The 18,268-nt window shown below is 55.2% G+C and overlaps 1 protein-coding gene across 1 annotated transcript; it reads right to left on the bottom strand.

The window, feature by feature from the left end:
* Positions 1–8,535: 8,535 nt before the first annotated feature.
* Positions 8,536–15,348, bottom strand: LOC141751205 (tektin-3-like). Its single transcript, XM_074607597.1, has 7 exons — positions 14,734–15,348; positions 14,092–14,175; positions 13,369–13,439; positions 12,944–13,087; positions 11,853–12,075; positions 10,479–10,633; positions 8,536–8,886 (listed from the first exon to the last, which is right to left on the bottom strand). The coding sequence occupies exons 1-7, from the start codon at positions 15,310–15,312 to the stop codon at positions 8,670–8,672; spliced, it is 1,473 nt and encodes a 490-aa protein (XP_074463698.1). The 5' UTR covers positions 15,313–15,348; the 3' UTR covers positions 8,536–8,669.
* Between the last annotated feature and the right edge of the window lie 2,920 nt (positions 15,349–18,268).

Raw genomic sequence — 18,268 nt, forward strand, 5'->3', positions numbered from 1 at the left:
TGAACTGGGGAGCCCAAAACTGGACACAGTACTCCAGTTGTGGCCTCACCAGTGCAGAGTAGAGGGGGAGAATGACCTCCCTCGACCTACTGGCCACAGTCTTCCCTATGCAGCCCAGGATGCCATTGGCCTTCTTGGCGACAAGGGCACACTGCTGGCTCATGGATAATTTGCTGTCTACCAGGACCCCCAGGTCCTTCTCCTCAGAGCTGCTTCCCAGCAGGTCCGCCCCTAACATATACTGGTGCTTGGCATTCTTCCTTCCCAGGTGCAGGACCCTACACTTGCTTTTGTTGAACCTCATTTGGTTCTTCTCTGCCCAGCTCTCCAGCCTGTCCAGGTCACGCTGGATGGCAGCACGGCCCTCTGGAGTGTCGGCCACCCCTCCCAGCTTGGTATCATCAGCAAACTTGCTGAGGATACACTCTGTCCCCTCATCTAGGTCATTAATGAATATATTGAACAAAATTGGACCAAGTATTGACCCCTGAGGGACACCACTGGTTACAGGCCTCCAACTGGACTCTGTGCCGCTGATCACAACCCTCTGGGTTCTGTCACTCAGCCAGCTCTCGATCCACCTCACTGTCACCTCGTCTAGCCCATACTTCCTCAGCTTCCTAATGAGGATGTTATGGGAGACAGTGTCAAAAGCCTTGCTAAGGTCAAGGTAGATGACATCTACGGCTCTCCCCTCATCCAGCCAACCCGTTATAACATCATAGAAAGCTATCAGATTGGTCAGGCATGATTTGCCCTTGGTAAATCCATGCTGACCACTTCCAATAACTTCCTGTTCCTCTACGTGTTTGGAGACGACATCCAGAATGAGTCGCTCCATTACCTTCCCAGGGACAGAGGTGAGACTAACCGGCCTGTAGTTCCCTGGGTCCTCCTTCTTGCCTTTTTGGAAGATTGGAGTGATGTCAGCCTTCCTCCAGTCCTCAGGCACCTCTCCTGTTCCCCGTGACCTTGCAAAGACAATGGAGAGCGGTCTAGCGATAACATCTGCCAGCTCTCTCAGCACTCGCGGGTGCATCCCGTCAGGGCCCATGGATTTATGAATGTCCAGCTTGGCCAAGTGGTCTCTGACCCGGTCCTCCTCAACTAAGGGAAAATCTTCCTCTCTCCAGACCTTCCCCCTTGCCTCCAGGGTATGGGATGCGTGAGGGACGGCTTTATCAGTGAAGACCGAAGAAAAGAAGGCATTCAGTAACTCTGCCTTCTCTGTGTCTTCCACCACTAGGGCACCCGTCTCATTCATCAGTGGACCTATATTTTCCCTAGTCTTCCTTTTTCTGTTGATATACTGGAAAAATCTCTTCTTGTTGTCTTTAACTGCAGTGGCCAAGCTGAGTTCTGATTGAGCTTTGGCCCTTCTAATCTTCCCCCTGCATAGCTTTGTTATATCTTGATAATCCTCATAAGTTGCTAAGCCCCTTTTCCAGAGAATGTAAGCTTTCCTTTTTTTCCTGAGGTCCAGCCAAAGCTCTCTATTTAGCCAGGCTGGCCTTCTTCCCCGTCGGCTCGTCTTTCGGGACATGGGGATGGCCTTCTCCTGTGCTTCTAAGAGCACCTGCTTGAAGTATGACCAGCCTTCCTGGGCACCTTTGCTCTTCAAAACTGCCTCCCAAGGGACACTCTCAACCATGCTCCTAAACAGGTTAAGGTCTGCCCTTCGGAAATCCAAGGTGGCAGTTTTGCTGGCTCCCCGCCTCGCTTCACCAAGAATTGAAAACTCTATCATTTCATGGTCACTCTGCCCAAGACGACCTCCAACCTTTACATCCCCAACAAGACCTTCTCTGTTAACAAACAGTAGGTCCAGTAGGGCACTTCCCCTAGTAGGTTCCTTCACCAGCTGTGTTAGGAAGTTGTCTTCCACACACTCCACGAACCTCCGGGACTGTTCCCTCTCTGCTGTGTAGTATTCCCAGCGGACATCTGGGAAGTTGAAATCCCCCACGAGAACAAGGGCAGATGATCGCAAGACCTCTGCCAGACGCTTATAGAATACTTTATCGGTTTCTACATCCTGATTAGGGGGTCTATAACAAACTCCCATCACCATATCTGCCTTGTTGGCCTTCCCCTTGATTTTTATCCATACACACTCAACACTGTCATTCACACTGTTGAGTTCTAGACATTCAAAACCGCCCCTAACATAGAGGGCCGCCCCTAACATAGAGGGCCACCCCACCACCTCTCTTCCCTTGCCTATCTCTTCTGAAAAGCTGGTAGCCATCAATTACAGCACTCCACTTGTGTGTGTCTTCCAACCACATTTCCGTGATGGCAACCACATCATAGTTTCCCTGCTGCACGATGGCCTCCAGCTCGTCCTGCTTATTCCCCATGCTGCATGCATTAGTGTAGATGCACTTCAGTTGGGTTAATTGTCCTGCCACTTTCTTGGGGGGACAGGCCCTGATTTGCACCTGAGCATTCTCGGACACTACTGTAGTTACCAAATTATCACTACTCCTTGTGTCTATGCTGCCACACAATTCACTATCCCCCACCATCGCTGAGACAGGCTGCAAGACCGTGCTATCACTTTTACCCATGGGAACAAAAGCTCCCACTTTTAATGGGAACAAGTAGAGGTCAGCTTCTAGCCCTGCAACACCACACACACTGGAGTGGCCCGGAAAGGAAATGCTCCATAAAAGGAGCACTACATACTCGATTTTGGTTCATTTCGTGATTTTTCCAGGGTCTTATGACCATGCAGTCAGCATGGTGCTGTGAGAAGAGAGTTTGCAGGCAGAGCTGCTCCACCAGCCAGGGTCAGCTGGTGGATCATCAACCAGAAACACAAGTGAGTTAGTGACAGGAGGATGCTTGGGAAAAAATGCATCTGCCCAGACATGCTGGCACAAGGCAGGAGGGCTACTGTCCCCGTCCCACCATCCTGTGGGCTCTGCAGTCCCCGTAGTCAAAATATAGGAAGGATAACCCCAGTCCTCCCTTCTAGATGGGGTCAGCTGGAAAACACACAAGGGTCCTGACAACCCCCAACCCACGGTGTCCCATGAGGGACAGGGCAGGTGGTGCCCGGGTGTCCCCTTCTGCATCCTGGGAGGATGATGGGTCCAGCACAGAGACGCTCCCGAGCCGGCATCGGGGCTGTGGCTGGTGTCACAGCAGTTTCCCGCATCTCCTTGGCCCTCCATGTCCATCGTTAAGGACCCCCAGGAAAATGGGCACAAGCAGATCCAGGGTGCCTAAGAGGTCACCCCTGCACCCCACGAGCAGCCTGGCAATAACCAAGACAATCAGCGTTTCAGGGTGGCTGTGCTTTTGGCAGGCAAGCTGAGCTGCAAAACAGTACTTTTAGGCATCGCTGGCAAAGTCTGTTAAAGGAGCGATTCAGCAAATACTGCCCAGGCACCAAAGGTGGCACTCACATTAGTCAAGAAAAATAGCTACATTTATCAAAAAAAGGCTCCATGTGGATGGACACAGCCAGCTCAAAGGGGGACTTCACGTGCAGCATAAAGGGAGGATAAATGAAGTGATCGGCGTTGTTGCGTACAACAGAGGGTCTGCTGCCTTCATGCTTGAAGAAGTGCCCTGTTATGTGTCAGCCCTTGGCCTGGCCCCAGATCTGGCCAGCCCTCTGGCCCGGCAGCACTGTCCCCACACTGAGGTCTTGCCCCGGGCTGACCTGCAGAGGATGGCAGTCCCTCATCCCTCGGCAGGCGGTGGGATGTGGCTGCCAGCTGGTGGCAGCCACTGCCCTAATGAAGCTCCTCATCCTGAAGCTTTCACCTGACCTGCCTTTGCCTGGGCTGTCTGGGTAGCAATCCCGCTGGGCCATCTGGATACCTCCCAGGAGAGCGCTGGGTATGGCTGACACATGGCTGTAGGTCAAGCAGTCAGCACCCGACCTCCCTCCTCCCTGAAAATCAGCCCCAGGCTGCTGCAGCCATTGCAAGGGCAGGTGCCGTGGCCGTACGCTGCACTTGGCTTCACCCAGACCCAGTCCTGGGGAGGAGAGTCCCCCCAGCCTGGCCGGCTCACGGGGGCAGCTCGCAGAGCGGCGGTGACTTTGCTTTCCCGGCTCTTGCAACATCCCAGCAGGCTGCGAGGACACGGCACGCGCCAGACAAGCCGAGCCTCTGCTGACCCCACTGCCAGCGCTGCCAGTGGCTGGGGAACACGTCAGCACAGAGCCATCGGGTCCCCCGCCCCCGGCAAAGCCATGGGATGTCCCCATCTGCAAAGCCTCGCTGCAGGGGCTGGGCAGGGAGCGCCGGGGGGCTCTGCCTGGGCCACTTGTCCCTCTGGCAACCCTCCCAGAGCCACTGCCCTGCCACATGGTCCCCCAGAGCTGTTGCCCATCGACCCCTGCTCCCCAAAGCCCTCCTAGATCCCTGCCTCTCTGTACACTCCCTACAGCATCGCCATGCCGTGTCTTTCACAAAGCTGTACTCCCTCCATTCCCCCTACTCCCACTCCCTGCCCAGTCTCATCCTTCCAAGTCCCATCCAAACCACATCCCTCCCAGTCCCATCCCTCCCAGTTCCATCCCTCCCCACACTCCTCCCAATCCCATCCTTCCCAGTCCCATCCAAACCACATCCTTCCCAGCCTCATCTCCCCTCATCTCTCCCCAACCCATCTCTCCCCACATCCCTCCCAGCTCCATCCCTCCTTACACCCCTCCCAGCCCCATGTCTCCCTATACCTCTCCCAGCCCCACCCTTCCCTGTATGATCTCCCATATCCCTCCCAGCCCTATACCCTCCCCAAACCCACCTCTCTCTACAGCTCCTCCACTCTCATCCCTCCCTACCCCCACCCCAGCTCCAGCCCCAGCCCTTCCTTCCCCTCGCTGGGGGCACACAGACCCCCACGGCCCCTCTCGTGGGCTCCAAATAGCCATGATTCAACCCACTGGCTTACAAGGATGAAATATTGCTGCTGATGTTGTCACCATGGCACTTGGATGGGGACTGTGAGTAGGTGTGAGCAGCTGATCTCGCATGCACATGGCGAGTCCTGCACCAAACACTATCCTCGGGCAGACAGGGAAGGAGGCAGCAGGGTGGGGGTATAAGAGCAAGGCTGTTCGGAGGCAAATATCAGTCTGAGCAGGAAAGCTCATACTCCCCAGCACCTGCCAGACTCGTGACATGGGGTCCAGGGTGGGAGCCATGCAAGGCCAAAGGTTGGCCAGGCTTTTTCTAGTGGTCAGAAAACTGCTGGGTCTGAGGTCATCTTTCTTGAGACCAGGAGCAGCCAGGCTTGGCAAGTTCAAGCCTCACAAAGCTCTTGAGATGCAATGAGTCAACAGTTCCCAGATCACATCCCCAGGGTCAACACTCACAGCTCCAGAGCCACAAGCAGAGATGGATGCTGCCTCCCAGCACAGACCAGTGCCCAGCTCCCGGGGCTCTTTCCCTCCCCATCTCCCCATCCCTGCTTCTCCTTTGCCCAAAGCCTCCTTTCCCTGGACCTTCTCAGCACTAGGAAGGCTAGGCTGCATGTGAGGGCGGGGGGGGGGCGGGGCTTGGCTGACCCCCTGCTTCTTCTCCTTGGCTCCCTGGAGGTGCCGGCTGCATCCCTGAGATGATGGCCTGGGTACCAGGGGACCCTGCCTGCATCCCTGGGGTGGTGGCGCTGGCATCAGAAGTCCTCCTCCATCTGAGGGAGCGCCTGCCCCAGTCTCAGATGTCACCGTTGCTCTACGTGTCCCTGCTTGCATTCCCAAGGAACCAGGATGTGTCCCTGGAGTGCCTTTGATGGTCCTGGGCACAGCCTGTGTGCCTGGTCCCGTCAGACCCAGCGCTGAGCTTTCCAGTCCGTGCTGAGCCAACGGAGACGGACTCAGGCAACGGCCACCTCTCCCAGGCACCGGGGACACTGGGAATGGATCCAGCACCCAGAAAGACGGGCAGGGAGAGCTGGTGTTCCAAAAGTGATATATAGATTTTTAATTAATAAAATCATGATTGTTATTTAAAATTTAAATGCATTACTATTCTTTAATTAGTAAAATTAATTCCCTGGAGAAGGGAGATGAACGGTGGTCACAGGGCTGGGGGGAACACATTGACAAATCGCAGCCCCCAGTTCTGCTTCGCCCCGGCCCTGCAGAGGTGCAGAGGAGGGAGGACGGGGTGAGGGGGGATTCAGGGGGGTCTGTGCAAGAAGCCGTGCTGAATTCCAGAAGCCAGAGGAGAGGCGCGTGTTGCTCTGGGCACTGCAGCACCTGTCTGGGAAATCCAGAGCTGGGGGGGCACCAGTGGCTCCGTGCCGCCGTGGCCATGATCCGGGCTCTCGACAGCCACCTCCATCCATTTATTTTTCATTATTCCCCCTCTGCCCTCTCCTGCCCTGCTGCAGGGCTGCTCGGGCATGAAGTGGGCTGTTAGAGAACCCCCCCACACCCTTCAGTACCTCTGGGATGCTGCTTCCTTCTCCCCGGATTTATATATATATGATACTCATAGATTATGGCGATAGATTAAAAAAATAAAGTGGGGGAAGAAAAGGCCAGCTAGAGGATCCCATGGGCCGGTGCCCACCCCAGCAGCATGTCTTCCCCTTAAAGACAATGACAAAACCCAGACAATGATCCCAGTGAGTTCCTGGGGGAGCCCCCGCTCCCAATGCCCTGGCCCGGACCCCCCCAACTCCCCTCCGCGCCAACCCTTTGCTGCCTCAGAAAACCACAATAATGGCGGCGGTTGGGAGCCGGGCCTGGTCTCCTGCGGGACGTGTCACCGGAGCGGGCTGAGTGACCGGGACAGCCCTGCGAGGGAGCTGCCTCTGCCCGGGCTCGGGCTGCGCTGGCTGCGGCCACAGATCAGCCTGCGCCAGCTGCGCCTCAGGGATGGAGGTGGAAAAGGCAGCTGGGACCCTCGGCCTCTCCCATGCCTGTGGATAACCCCATCCCAAGGACCGGCCGGGAGTGGGGCGGGGCGTCGCCCAGCAACGGGGGACGCTGCATTGTCCCTTGTCACCCATCCCACCGCCGCTGTGACCACTCTGCTGCTAGGAGGCAACAGAGGAGGAGGAGGAGGAGGAGGAGAAGCACGAGGACAAGGAGGACGCTGACAGGGAGGAGGACGAGGACGAGGGGAGGAGGAGGAAGCCTTTGACTGCCCATCCCTCCCACCCATCCCAGTCTCCCCCAGGCAGAAAGGGCCCCCCTGGGCAGCTCTTTCTCCCACTCCCCCAGGAGCTCAGGTCCCGCTCAGGTCCCTCTGTCGTTTCAGGCACGGCAGCAGCCATGGCCCAGCTCAGCCTGGCCCAGCTGCTGGATGTCGCCATCGGGACGACCAAGGTCAGGGCCATCGACTTCGTGGCCCTGCGCAGACTGCTGCTGGCCATGCTCTGGCACCTGGGCCTGCAGGACCTCCCTGTGGAGGATCTGTTCAGGCTGGTGGCAAATAAAGCAGTATTTCCTCTCTAAACTACTTTTGGTTTCGAGAGCTTTTATTTCAGGTAACAGCACCATCACACCCAGGGACCCTCACTCCAAATTCCTGCTAGCTAATTTACATCATTGGCATTGTTATTTCCAACATCAAAACGGGCTCTGCAGAAACTAAAGTGCTTTAACTGCCTCTTTTTAGAACCCTTGACATATTTTCCCCAAAAAAGTGGTTAGAAAGTACACAGAATCATAGAATGTGTTGGGTAGGAAGGGACCTCTCAAGGCCATCTAGTCCAACCCCCCTGCAGTCAGCAGGGACATCTTCACCTGGATCAGGTTGCTCAGAGCCTCATCCAGCCTGGCCTTGAATGTCTCCAGGGATGGGGCCTCCCCCACCTCTCTGGGCAACCTGGGCCAGGGTCTCCCCACCCACCTCCAAGGGGGAAGAGGGTCTTTGCTCAGGAGGTAGCGGGGCTCATTGACAGAGCTTTAAACAAGGCTTGAAGGGAGAGGGGGACAATATCGGGCTGTCCCTGTGGGATGAGATGCCAAGGTTGGAGGGACAGGGTGCCAGCGAGGGCCTGTTGCTCTGAGACGCGCTGGTGACGCTGCCTCACACTTGAAGTCTTGGAGAGATGAGCCGGGGGCTCCTGAGGTCACAGGAGCCAGGAGGGAAACACCAGTGCAATACCCCAAAGGAATCAAGGGGTGTTCCTGGAAGAAGGTGGTATTTGAAAAGTCATGGCATCAGGTGAAGTCCCCGGGCACTGGAAAAAGGGAAACATTGCACCCATTTTTAAAAAGAGTTTAAAGGAGGGTACCGACGTGTCGGCGTCACCTCTGTGGCTGGGAAGGTCATGGGGCAGATCCTCCTAAAAGCCACGCTAAGGCCCATGGAGGACAAGGAGGTGATTCGAGACATGGCTTCATCCTGTGCTTTTTCCACATCAGACTCCAAAGGAGGAGGACATGACACTTTTTCTTCTAAAATCACAGACCGAATGGGTAGGAATGAATCCCCGTGGGTGGATTTGCTCTTAGTTGCATCCAGGATATTTTCAGTTGCTTTCTGGCACGCCGTGAAAGAGCAGTGGAAAGAGAAAAACCAAAGGGAAAAAAAAAATACTCCAGGTAGACCATGTGACATGCAAAGTGATAATTTAATTTCTACCCAGGCTTCCATCAGGAAGTGGAAAGTTAATCATGTACTATTTAAAGCATATTGAGAAAACTGATAACTCTGGCAACGGATGCCGTGGGGTGGGCTGAGCCCAGCCTAGATGGGACCCAGCACCCATGCGGTGCTGGGAAAGGTCTTGCGCATCGCCATGCACTTCTCCTGGTCGATGAACAGGGTGTTGGCTTTGACGGCCAGGTCATGCTGCAGGACAGCCTTGGCACGAACCAGCATTTGCAAGGTGTCCTGGCTGTCTCTCAGCTGCTGCTGAAGAGTCTGCACCGTCCCATGGATGTCACGGACCTCGTTGACAAGGCTGGAAAACAGCAAGGAGCCCTCATTAGAAGTCCCGTCACGCGGGTGGTTTCTAGCGTGGCGCTGCTGATGGGCCCCTGTTGCATTGGTTTTCCCCCTTCAGCGCGCTCAGACTCACTCGGACCCACCCTGTTTGTGGCAGATCCATGGGGAAGCTGAGGGCAGAGCTCCTCGGGGTCTCGGCGGGGAGGCACGGTGAACGTCTGCTCAAAGGCTTCGGCAACGCGCAGCCGCGTCTGCCAGAGCAGGTGGTGCCACCAAGCAGAGGGACGAGCAGCTGTGGTTTCCCGTTCCTGTTTGGTTTTGTGGATTTCTTGGCTCCCCCTCCTGGATTTCCCCGGGCAAGGGTCCTCCCCACACCCACGGGTGCACACGCAGCGAAAGAGGACAGCTGGGAGAGGCTAAAAGCGAAGGTGAAACAAGTGGAGGATGGAACAAAGGATGGCGTGAGAGATGCTAAACAGGCTCTGGGGCTGGGTTTAAGTTGCTTTGAAAAGGCTTCCCAGGGAGCCTCACCCAGCGGGCTCCCAGGAGGAGGTGTGAAGTTCAGGGTGCCTGATCCTCCCCAGCCCCTCGGGGTGCAATGCCAAAGAGCTCCCTCTGTCCTTGACAGGATTTCCAGTGTCCCCAGGGGAGGTGAGCACAGCCCTCACTGCTTCTCCGTGTGGTGCACAGAATCCCAGGCTGGCGGGGGTTGGCAGGGACCTCTGGAGATCACCCAGTCCAACCCCCTGCCAGAGCAGGGTCACCCACAGCAGGTGGCACAGGAACGCCTCCAGGCGGGTTTGGGATGTCTCCGGAGACGGAGACTCCACCACCTCTCGGGGCAGCCTGTGCCAGGGCTCTGCCACCCTCACAGCAAAGAAGTTCCTCCTCGTGTTTAGGTGGAACTCCCTATGGTCAAGTTTGTGCCCGTTACCCCTTGTCCTGTCCCCGGGCACCACTGAAAAGAGCCTGGCCCCATCCTCCTGACACCCCCCCTTTCAGTATTGATAAGCGTTGGGAAGGTCCCCCCTCAGGCGTCTTTCGTCCAGCCTGAAGGGACCCAAATCCCTCAGCCTTTCTTCACAAGAGAGGTGTTCCAGTCCCCTCATCCTCTTGGTAGCCCTTTGCTGTCCCCTCTCCAGCAGTTCCCTGTCCTTCTGGAAGCGGGGAGCCCAGCACTGGACACAGCACCTTGCACAGCAGCTGCACCCTTGCGGTTACCCAAAAGGAAGGACCTAAGAGCTCTCAGCATGAGCCTGTTGGAGAGTAAAGGGCTTGTCCTGCAAACCTGAGCCCATCCAGCCGCCGGGAAGCAGGCAGGAGAGAAGACGGGGTTGACGCAAGTAGGAAAAATCCGGCCCCTCATGGGGTGGCATCAGGCCGCCCCCGGCCATGGGGTACAGCCTCCGTTGTGGGCGCAGAGCTCTCCCAGCACCCAAAGGCTGGGATACCCGCTCATTGCTTTTGATTATGTCGGTGCACTCCTGGAAGGACTCTTTAGGAAAAAAAAGCAACCCCCCATGATTAATTTTGTCATCCAGCGATGCTCCCGAGTGCTACCACCCGTGAGCCCTCGAGGTCCCCGCCGGCCCCGCGCTCCTGCCTTACCGCAGCTGGGCAGTGTCCCGGCACAGCTCCATGTTTGGCCTCCGAGTGCGCTCGTCCAGCCGGGTCTGAGCCACCTTTAATGGAGGCCCCTGGTCCCTAATGGCCTTTTGGATGGCTTCTATATTCCTCTCCGTCTGGAATATTTCCTGCACTGTCTGGCGTAAGAAAGAAACACATGCATAAATTTAAAAAATGTATTCTCCAGCGGCAACGTGATTTCCCTTTTCTGCCATCCATCTGCAGAAAAAAACCAAGTTCAATTAGCAGACCCCGGGCTCAGACTGCTCTCACTCTGCCATAGATGGAGGCACAGATCCAGCAGCCATTTCTCTGCGGGGAAAAGCCTCTCTTTGCTCTTGCTGTCACATCAGAGGAGGTTTTGGAGCAGTGACGGATCTACTGAATTACCCGCTCCCCAAAATTACTGCTTGCAGGAACTGATCATCCATCACTAGCAACTAACAGAGGGCAGGTTTTTGGTGGATGCTCGCTGAAGGATGTGGCACCAGCCCGCGATGCTGCAAGCCCAGTTTCTGCTCGGTTAATCTGTGCCGAGCACTTTTCAGGCAGCTTTCCATGAGAGCCAGTGGTGCGAGCCTGCTGCCCATGGCTGATCTCCACTTCATCTGCTTGGCGGAGCAAACACACCGATACCTGTGCAGCCACCACAGAGTGCTGAGACCGAAAACACGTCCTTGGAGGAGCAGCAAAGCTGCAAACCCCACAGCAGACACCCCAGCAGAGTCCCAGTAAAGCCCTTCTGCAGGGCAGCCAGCGCCTCTGAAGTAACTAGCGCTGATGCAAGTAGCGCTGGCATTTTCTGCTGGAAATCCCTGTGCTAGCAGGCTGTCAGCTGGGATGAGCAACGGGCAGTATCCCTTGGGATGAAATTACACTGCCAACTCATCCTGCTCCAAGAAGAAAGTCCCCAAGAAAGCTGGGCAGGGGCTGTTTGCAAGGGCATGTAGCGAGAGGACGAGGGGCAATGGTTTCAACTAGAGCAGGGCGGGTTTAGATGAGACATTAGGCAGAAGTTCTTTGCACTGAGGGTGGTGAGACACTGGCCCAGGTTGCCCAGAGAGGTGGGGGAGGCCCCACCCCTGGAGACATTCAAGGCCAGGCTGCATGAGGCTCTGAGCAACCTGATCCAGTTGAAGATGTCCCTGCTGACTGCAGGGGGGGTTGGACTAGGTGGCCTTGAGAGGTCCCTTCACACCCAACACATCCTATGACTCCATGATTCTAAATGATGCTATAACCAGGTTCTTGTGGTGACCGTTCCTCTGCTGGGGCCAGGTCTGCGTGGAGGGTCGCGCTTTGGAGGTGTCACTGGGAAGTGACAGTGTCACACCAAAAGGGAGGGGTTCAGGCTACCTTGGCCAGGTGGGTCTGAATCTTTCTCTTGGCATCGGCCGTCTCGGCGATGCGGTTGGTGAAGGCGCCGTTCACGGCGTTGAACTGCCGCCACATCTGGCTGTCCGTCACCGCCAGCAGGTTCTCGATGTCGTCCCGCAGCTTGGCGGAGGCCGCCCGCTCGCTCTGGGAGTGGATGATGTTGTTGTTGGTGAACTTGGCCCAGGACTGCGGCACCGAGATCCTGGGGGGGAAAAGGAGAGGCCCCCGGTAAGCTGGATGTGGGCAGGCATGGACCCTGCCAGGGAGCAGCGTGGATTCACTATAGCTTAAATCTACACTTTTAATTGGACTGTATGTCATAGTTTAACCCCAGCCAGCAGCCAGGACCACGCATGTGCTGGTGCAGTTCTCCCCCTTCCCCCCAGAAGGGAGAAGAGGGAGAAAAGGAGGGGAAAGGGAAAGGGAAAAACTCGTGGGTGGAGATAAGGACAGTTTAATAGAACAATAACAGAAACGAACAATAATAATAATAGTAATAATAATAATAATAGTAATAATAATAATAATAATGAGAGAAGTCACTCTCACCACCCAGTGAACTGGCACCTTCCCGAAACCCGACCGCATATTCCCACCCCGCACCAACCCCCATTTATATTCTGAGCATGGCATCTATGGTACGGAATATTCCGTTGGCCTTTCCCTTGTTCTGCCTATGCTCCTCCTCACTTCTATGGGAAGCTGAAAAGAGTCCTTGAAAAGTATAAACATCGCCTAGCAACAACTAAGACACATCTTTGAAAATATGCATAAACTTAAGGAGCTGTTTCAGCGGAGGTGCTCTGCTGAATTAATTGGCAGGCTGATCTCTCACCCCCTGGTAGAATGTTTAATGAGGTGGGACTGGCTTTCACCCTCTGGATGTTTGGCATCCAACTGTCAGCAGAGGGTTGTGCTCCCTTTCCGGGGAGCGGAGAGAAATGACCGCTCTGAGGGAGGTGTCTCCAGGCCGGATGGATCTGGGTTGGGGACAAGCAGCTCCCTGCCAGGGAGAGGCACCGCGTATCCCGGGGACAGCTTGCTGCTGGGGACCGACAGCGTGCACTCACGTGGCATCGACCTGCTCCACCCCTCGGTAGTAACTGATGCCCTGGGAGGTGTTCATCAGGTGGTGGCACCTGTCGTCGATCCGGTGGGCCACCTGCTTGTTGGCCAGATCCTTCTCCAGGTTGTGCTGGGCCACCCGGTTGGACCTTCAACATGCAAACAGCAGCCATCGGTGGGGACGTACGGGTGGAATGGCTTCCTCCCCGTTCCACTCCCCACAGCAGCTCCCGCCCTGCCACGCAGCTCTGTCCTCCCACGAGCATCACCGCCCGCATGCCATGGAGCCTCCATGGGCTTTACGCCTGTGGGGTGTGGGGAGAGACAGGCTTCTTCTGGGGGTTCACATCTGCTGGGGTTCTGCTGGGCTTCTGCTGCGACCACAAATGCACATCAGCCCTACGACATGAGAGAAGGCGCTCCTCCTTACGTGATCTGGGCTTTGACCTTGTCCAGGACCTGCTGCATCTTCTCCTGGCACGACCTGATGACATCGACTTCCTGGGCAAAGGCAAAAGAGGACCCCATCAGTGTCCATACTCACTCGTCCTGGTCACACTCCTCCCCTTGCACCTCTCCAACCCTGCACACAGCAAGAACTTGCCTGCTTGTCTTCCTGCCCAAAGCAAACAGGCAGGAAAACTCGCAGCTGAGCCTGCGCCCAGCGCCCTGGAGGGGACAGAAGGGTGCTGTAGCTGCAGCCACGGCCTTTGCATTCCCTTTCAGGGTGGGTCAATAAGGATTTTTTCACCTTGACCTCAGTGTCAAGCGGTGGTTAGTCCCACTGCACGGACAGGGACACATCCTGGTGTGGACAGGCAGAGCGGTTCCCTGGACCACTACACACCTCCGTCCCCAGATCAGCACCTGCCCTTTTTGCTCCCAAAATGTTTTCCTCCCCAGGAGGAATCCCATCCGTACGGGACAAGAGGAGATGGACTCGACTTCGGTGTAAATGCCCAGGCTGAATTTCTGAGACACATTCAGCTCCACCGGAGGAAGTGTGTTGCTCTCAGCTCACTTGACTTCAGCACAAACCCATTGCCTTTGTGAAGCTCCGGCTGCTGGAGGCAGGTGATCAGTGCTCCAAATCCCATAACTTTGAAATCCGGTAAAAATAGCTTCAACGCATGATCTGAGTTGCCCAACTTACTGTTAAGAGCTGTTCCTCCACGTTGTCGTGGACCAGGTCGATGCCCATCCTCTTCTCCCGGTGAAGTAAGCACTCCTGAGCGACCTGTTGGGGACACGCCATCACCGCTGGCTGCAGGGGCAGGGCTCTCTATGGGGACTGTCCCCATCTCCAATAACGTAAGAAAAGAAATTCTAGCTGGTCACGGAGATGACAAGAGGGGGAAAAAAGTGGCCCGGGGCAGCTGGTCTAGCTGACACGGAGCAGGCGAGCTGCAACATCAGCATTAAACCATCATGAGGGAGCAGATGTGTCCCTGGTGCAGCCACAGCTGAAACGGGGGACCTGTGTCAGCCTTGACGCCCACCTCGCCAGAGCCTCGTGGTAAGACACGGGCTTTTGTCTCCCAAACCGGGATTTTGGATGTACCACTATTAAAAATATTGAGTTAAGCAAACGCAGCTCTGACGTGCTCAGCCTGTGCTGATAGGGGATCCAGCAGATGGCAAGGGGGGTTTGTTTACTACTAACTTAACTAATGGCCTCTTAATAAAAGCTTTCTAGACGTTCTGGAGCTGCAGTGAAACTTAATGAGACGTTTGAAGGGCTGCAGATGTTTCAGCAGTAGGCTACATCTTGCAGCGCGCCGGGACGGGTGCTTACCCGGAGAGGGGCCTCCGCCTCGGCCAAGGCTCTCTCCAGCCTGGTCTTCACCTCTGTGAGCGCGTTGGTCTCCCCGATCACCTCATCTAGCTCGTGGCAGAGCTCCGATTTCCAAAACGCGATGTCATTGGCGCGCACTCCCAGGTTTTTGGTGCTTTCTGCTTGCGTTTTCTTGGTCTGCTGGTATTTGTGGTCAATGATGCGGGAGGTATCGGCTCTCAGGCGCTCCGCGTTCTTCTGGGAGGTCTCCGACTCCCTGTAATTGGTCACGTTGGACTTGTACCAGTCTTCAGGGGTGTAGCGGTTGAAGACGGTCGTTCTGGCGGAAATAGAAGGAAGCTTCTCGCCGGCGGTTATCCCCTGGGAACTCTTGGAAAAGGCAGCCAAAGTTGGTTTGCTGGCAGCCGTTCTGTAGTAGGTGCTGGGCATCCAGGGGAGGCTGTAGCTCTGAGGCAAGGGGCAGTAAGGAAATCGGTTCTTATAGCTTGACGCCATGGTGTGGATGGCAGGGAGAAACCTGGTGGGTATGGCTCTGGGATGGGCGAACTTTGCTGGTAAGGGAGAGCCGACAGACTCCATGCTCCACCGCTGCTATTCCTGTGTCCCGTCCGTGTCCTGCACAGAGGAGGAGAGAGAGGACAACCTCAGCAACCTCCTGCACTTGCCTTACTTCTTACAGCAACACCCGCAACTTCAAACACAAACAGCGACGCACAGAGTGCCCTCACAGCGCCTGAACAGGCCTAAACCCCTTGAAAACAAATCCCTCCTGACAGCATCCCAAACATTTGGATATAAAAGCATTTGACTTGGTTGTTAGTATCTAGCATCAGGTCTTGGAAGGCGGAGAAAAACAAATCACGGCCGTAAGGAGAATGACAGATACCGTGCCTTCCTTTTCCTTAAATCTGTCAATCCAGTCAAACTGGAGTTGCTCCTTCTCTGCTGTTCCTTTGTTTCTTTTGGCTGGCGTATCTGCTGATCTTCTGATACTCCAGAGGTCATTTTCTCTGTAAAAGTTCCATTCCCAGCCCCGAGAGCTGCGTCCCTTTTGGACACACATCTGCTACCGGCCCAGCGCCATTTGTGGGTGGGTGAGGGACTCCATCCTCACCCCCTCTATCTTCCCTTGCCTTAAATGCTGGAGTGAGGAGCCTGCAGGTGAGCTGAGCTTTGCAGGACTATATCCAAATTTGACCCCCCCACACCCCTATTTCAGCCTCAAAAGAGGGGCCGCCTCTTGCCTTGCAAAGGAGGAAAGGTGTCGATGGCTCACCTGGTGTAAGATCAGTGTGCGTGGGAAGGAGATGGCCCACAGTCTTTTCAGAGCGCTTGGGAAACACCAGCCTTGCAGTAGCCCTAGGAGGAATGGCCACACATGAAGATTTTGCTACCAAGAATTGCATATTGTCCTCTCCAGCTTGAGGCTGTCAATCGATGGTTATCAGCAAGATAAGGCAGGGGGCCACCAAACACACCTCATCTGAGGACAAACACTCCGGAGGGGTACGTGGTGCTCGGTACGAAGCTCTTGTGAGGTTCCAAGTGTCACCCACGGGCAGGAATAAGTCCCTCAATACGGCTGTTGTAGCCAGCCTGACGTGTCCTTCCCCTAACACCGTCCCGTCCCCACTGCTCCCAGCCTGGCTCGGAGCCCCAGGGGAAGATGAGGACACGGGTGTGCTACAGCAAGATCCCTGATGGGAGTGGCTGTGGGACAGGCAGCGGGAAACTCACACCCTCAAATTTAGCAGAAAAAGAAGCTTTCGCAAACACGACCCTCCGAGCCAGTTTGGCAGAACCGAGGACGAAATGTCTGCGCTCAGGTCCAACAAAAACCACCGCGTGTGCCGCTTCCCACAAACCGCTCCCTTCAGCCCTTTTGTCCCGGCTAGGGATAAATGACGGCGCTTTCCCTAGCTCCGTGCCGCTTTATACCTGAGAAACAGCCTTGGGAGGGTGGGAGGCAGCTTCCCTGGCTCCCACCCCCACAAATAAACTCTGCCCTTTCAGATACTGACAGACACACGTTTAGGAAAGGGAGGGAAAAACCCACTTTGTGCCACCCCTGAACACGGACACAACGACAGGAGCCCCGACCACCTCATCCGGGTACATTTAGAGGACAGAAGAGATATGGAGGGGGATTAGGAGAATGACCTGTTTTTTTCCCTCCCAGTTCAGGGACATACTCACCCTGCAGAGGCTTGGGGGTGTGCGGGGGGGGCTGCTACTCAGTGCTGTGCTGTCAGGTTGGGTGGCAGCACTGCCAGACACTGCAGCATCCCCAGTGCCCTCTGTGTCACAGAACCAGGGCAGCGTTGCCGCTGGCGCAGGGTGCTCAGTAACCGGGTTCTACGCGGGCAACTCCCTGCAGCCGCTCTGGCAACCCGATGCAGCCGTTGGGGAATGCATTGCTGTGGATGGGCAAGCCCGGGCCAGCCCTGGGCAAGAAAATACCCTCACATGGCATCCTAGATCCTGCCCTGGACAACCTACTGCCCTCCATGGGCAGGTTTTGCAGCCCCTGGGCAACCAAGTGCAGCTTTTGGGCAACTGTTGAGCGGCTTAGTCATATCATTTGGTTTTAGGTAGTCCTGCAAGAAGCAGGGAGATGGACTCGATGATCCTCATGGGTCTCTCTCGACTTGAGACATTTTATGATCCTATGAAATCACGGCCCTCAGTGGGCAACCCAGTGCCACCCCTGGGCAAGTCAGTGCAGACTGCGTGCATCCTAGTGCCTTTGCTGGGCAACTTGATCCCTTGCCTGGACAACCCCCAGCACCGTCAATGGGCAACCCAAATCTAGCTTGCTGACTGATGTTGATAGCATTCGGCATGCTACGTTGCAAAATCGAGCGGCTGTTGATTTTTTGCTGTTAGCTCAGGGTCATGGATGTGAAGGTTTTGAAGGTATGTGTTGTATGAACCTTTCCGACCACTCATCATCCATTCATAAGCAGTTACGGGAGCTGAAGGATAACATGTCCAAATTAAAAGTGGTCAAAAACGGTTTCGATGATTGGTTAAGCTCATGGGGTATAACGGGATGGTTATCAGATTTACTAAAGCAAGGGCTCATGCTATTGTTTTTTATATTATTATTGATTATGGCAGCCTCGTGTGTTCTCCGCAAAGTGACTGACATGATAGAAAATGCCATGCATAAGGTCTGGCTGGCTCAAGAAGAAAAAGGGGGTATTGTAGGAATGTATCTGAGAGAAAATGGCCATGTGAGCCAGCCTCCCTACTGTGAGAGATTAGATTAAGAGCAAAACAGGTGGTAGAAGATGGAATTAGTACATGGGAAAAACGGGAACTGAGAAGGTAGAAAACATGTTGTGCTAATAACTAAGCAATTTACTATGCGAATTCTTGTAACCAATCTGATGTGTGAACGAACTGCATGCACAGCGCGTGGACAGTGTAACTCGCTGATCAGAAATAAGCGAGTCGCGTGTACGGCTACAACACAGGGTATAAAAGATGATGATCGGTGCTTAATAAACGGCTTCTGTTGATTCACATTGGA

This window comes from Larus michahellis, chromosome 14 (assembly GCF_964199755.1).
Source record: "Larus michahellis chromosome 14, bLarMic1.1, whole genome shotgun sequence".
NCBI classification, from domain to species: Eukaryota; Metazoa; Chordata; class Aves; order Charadriiformes; family Laridae; genus Larus; species Larus michahellis.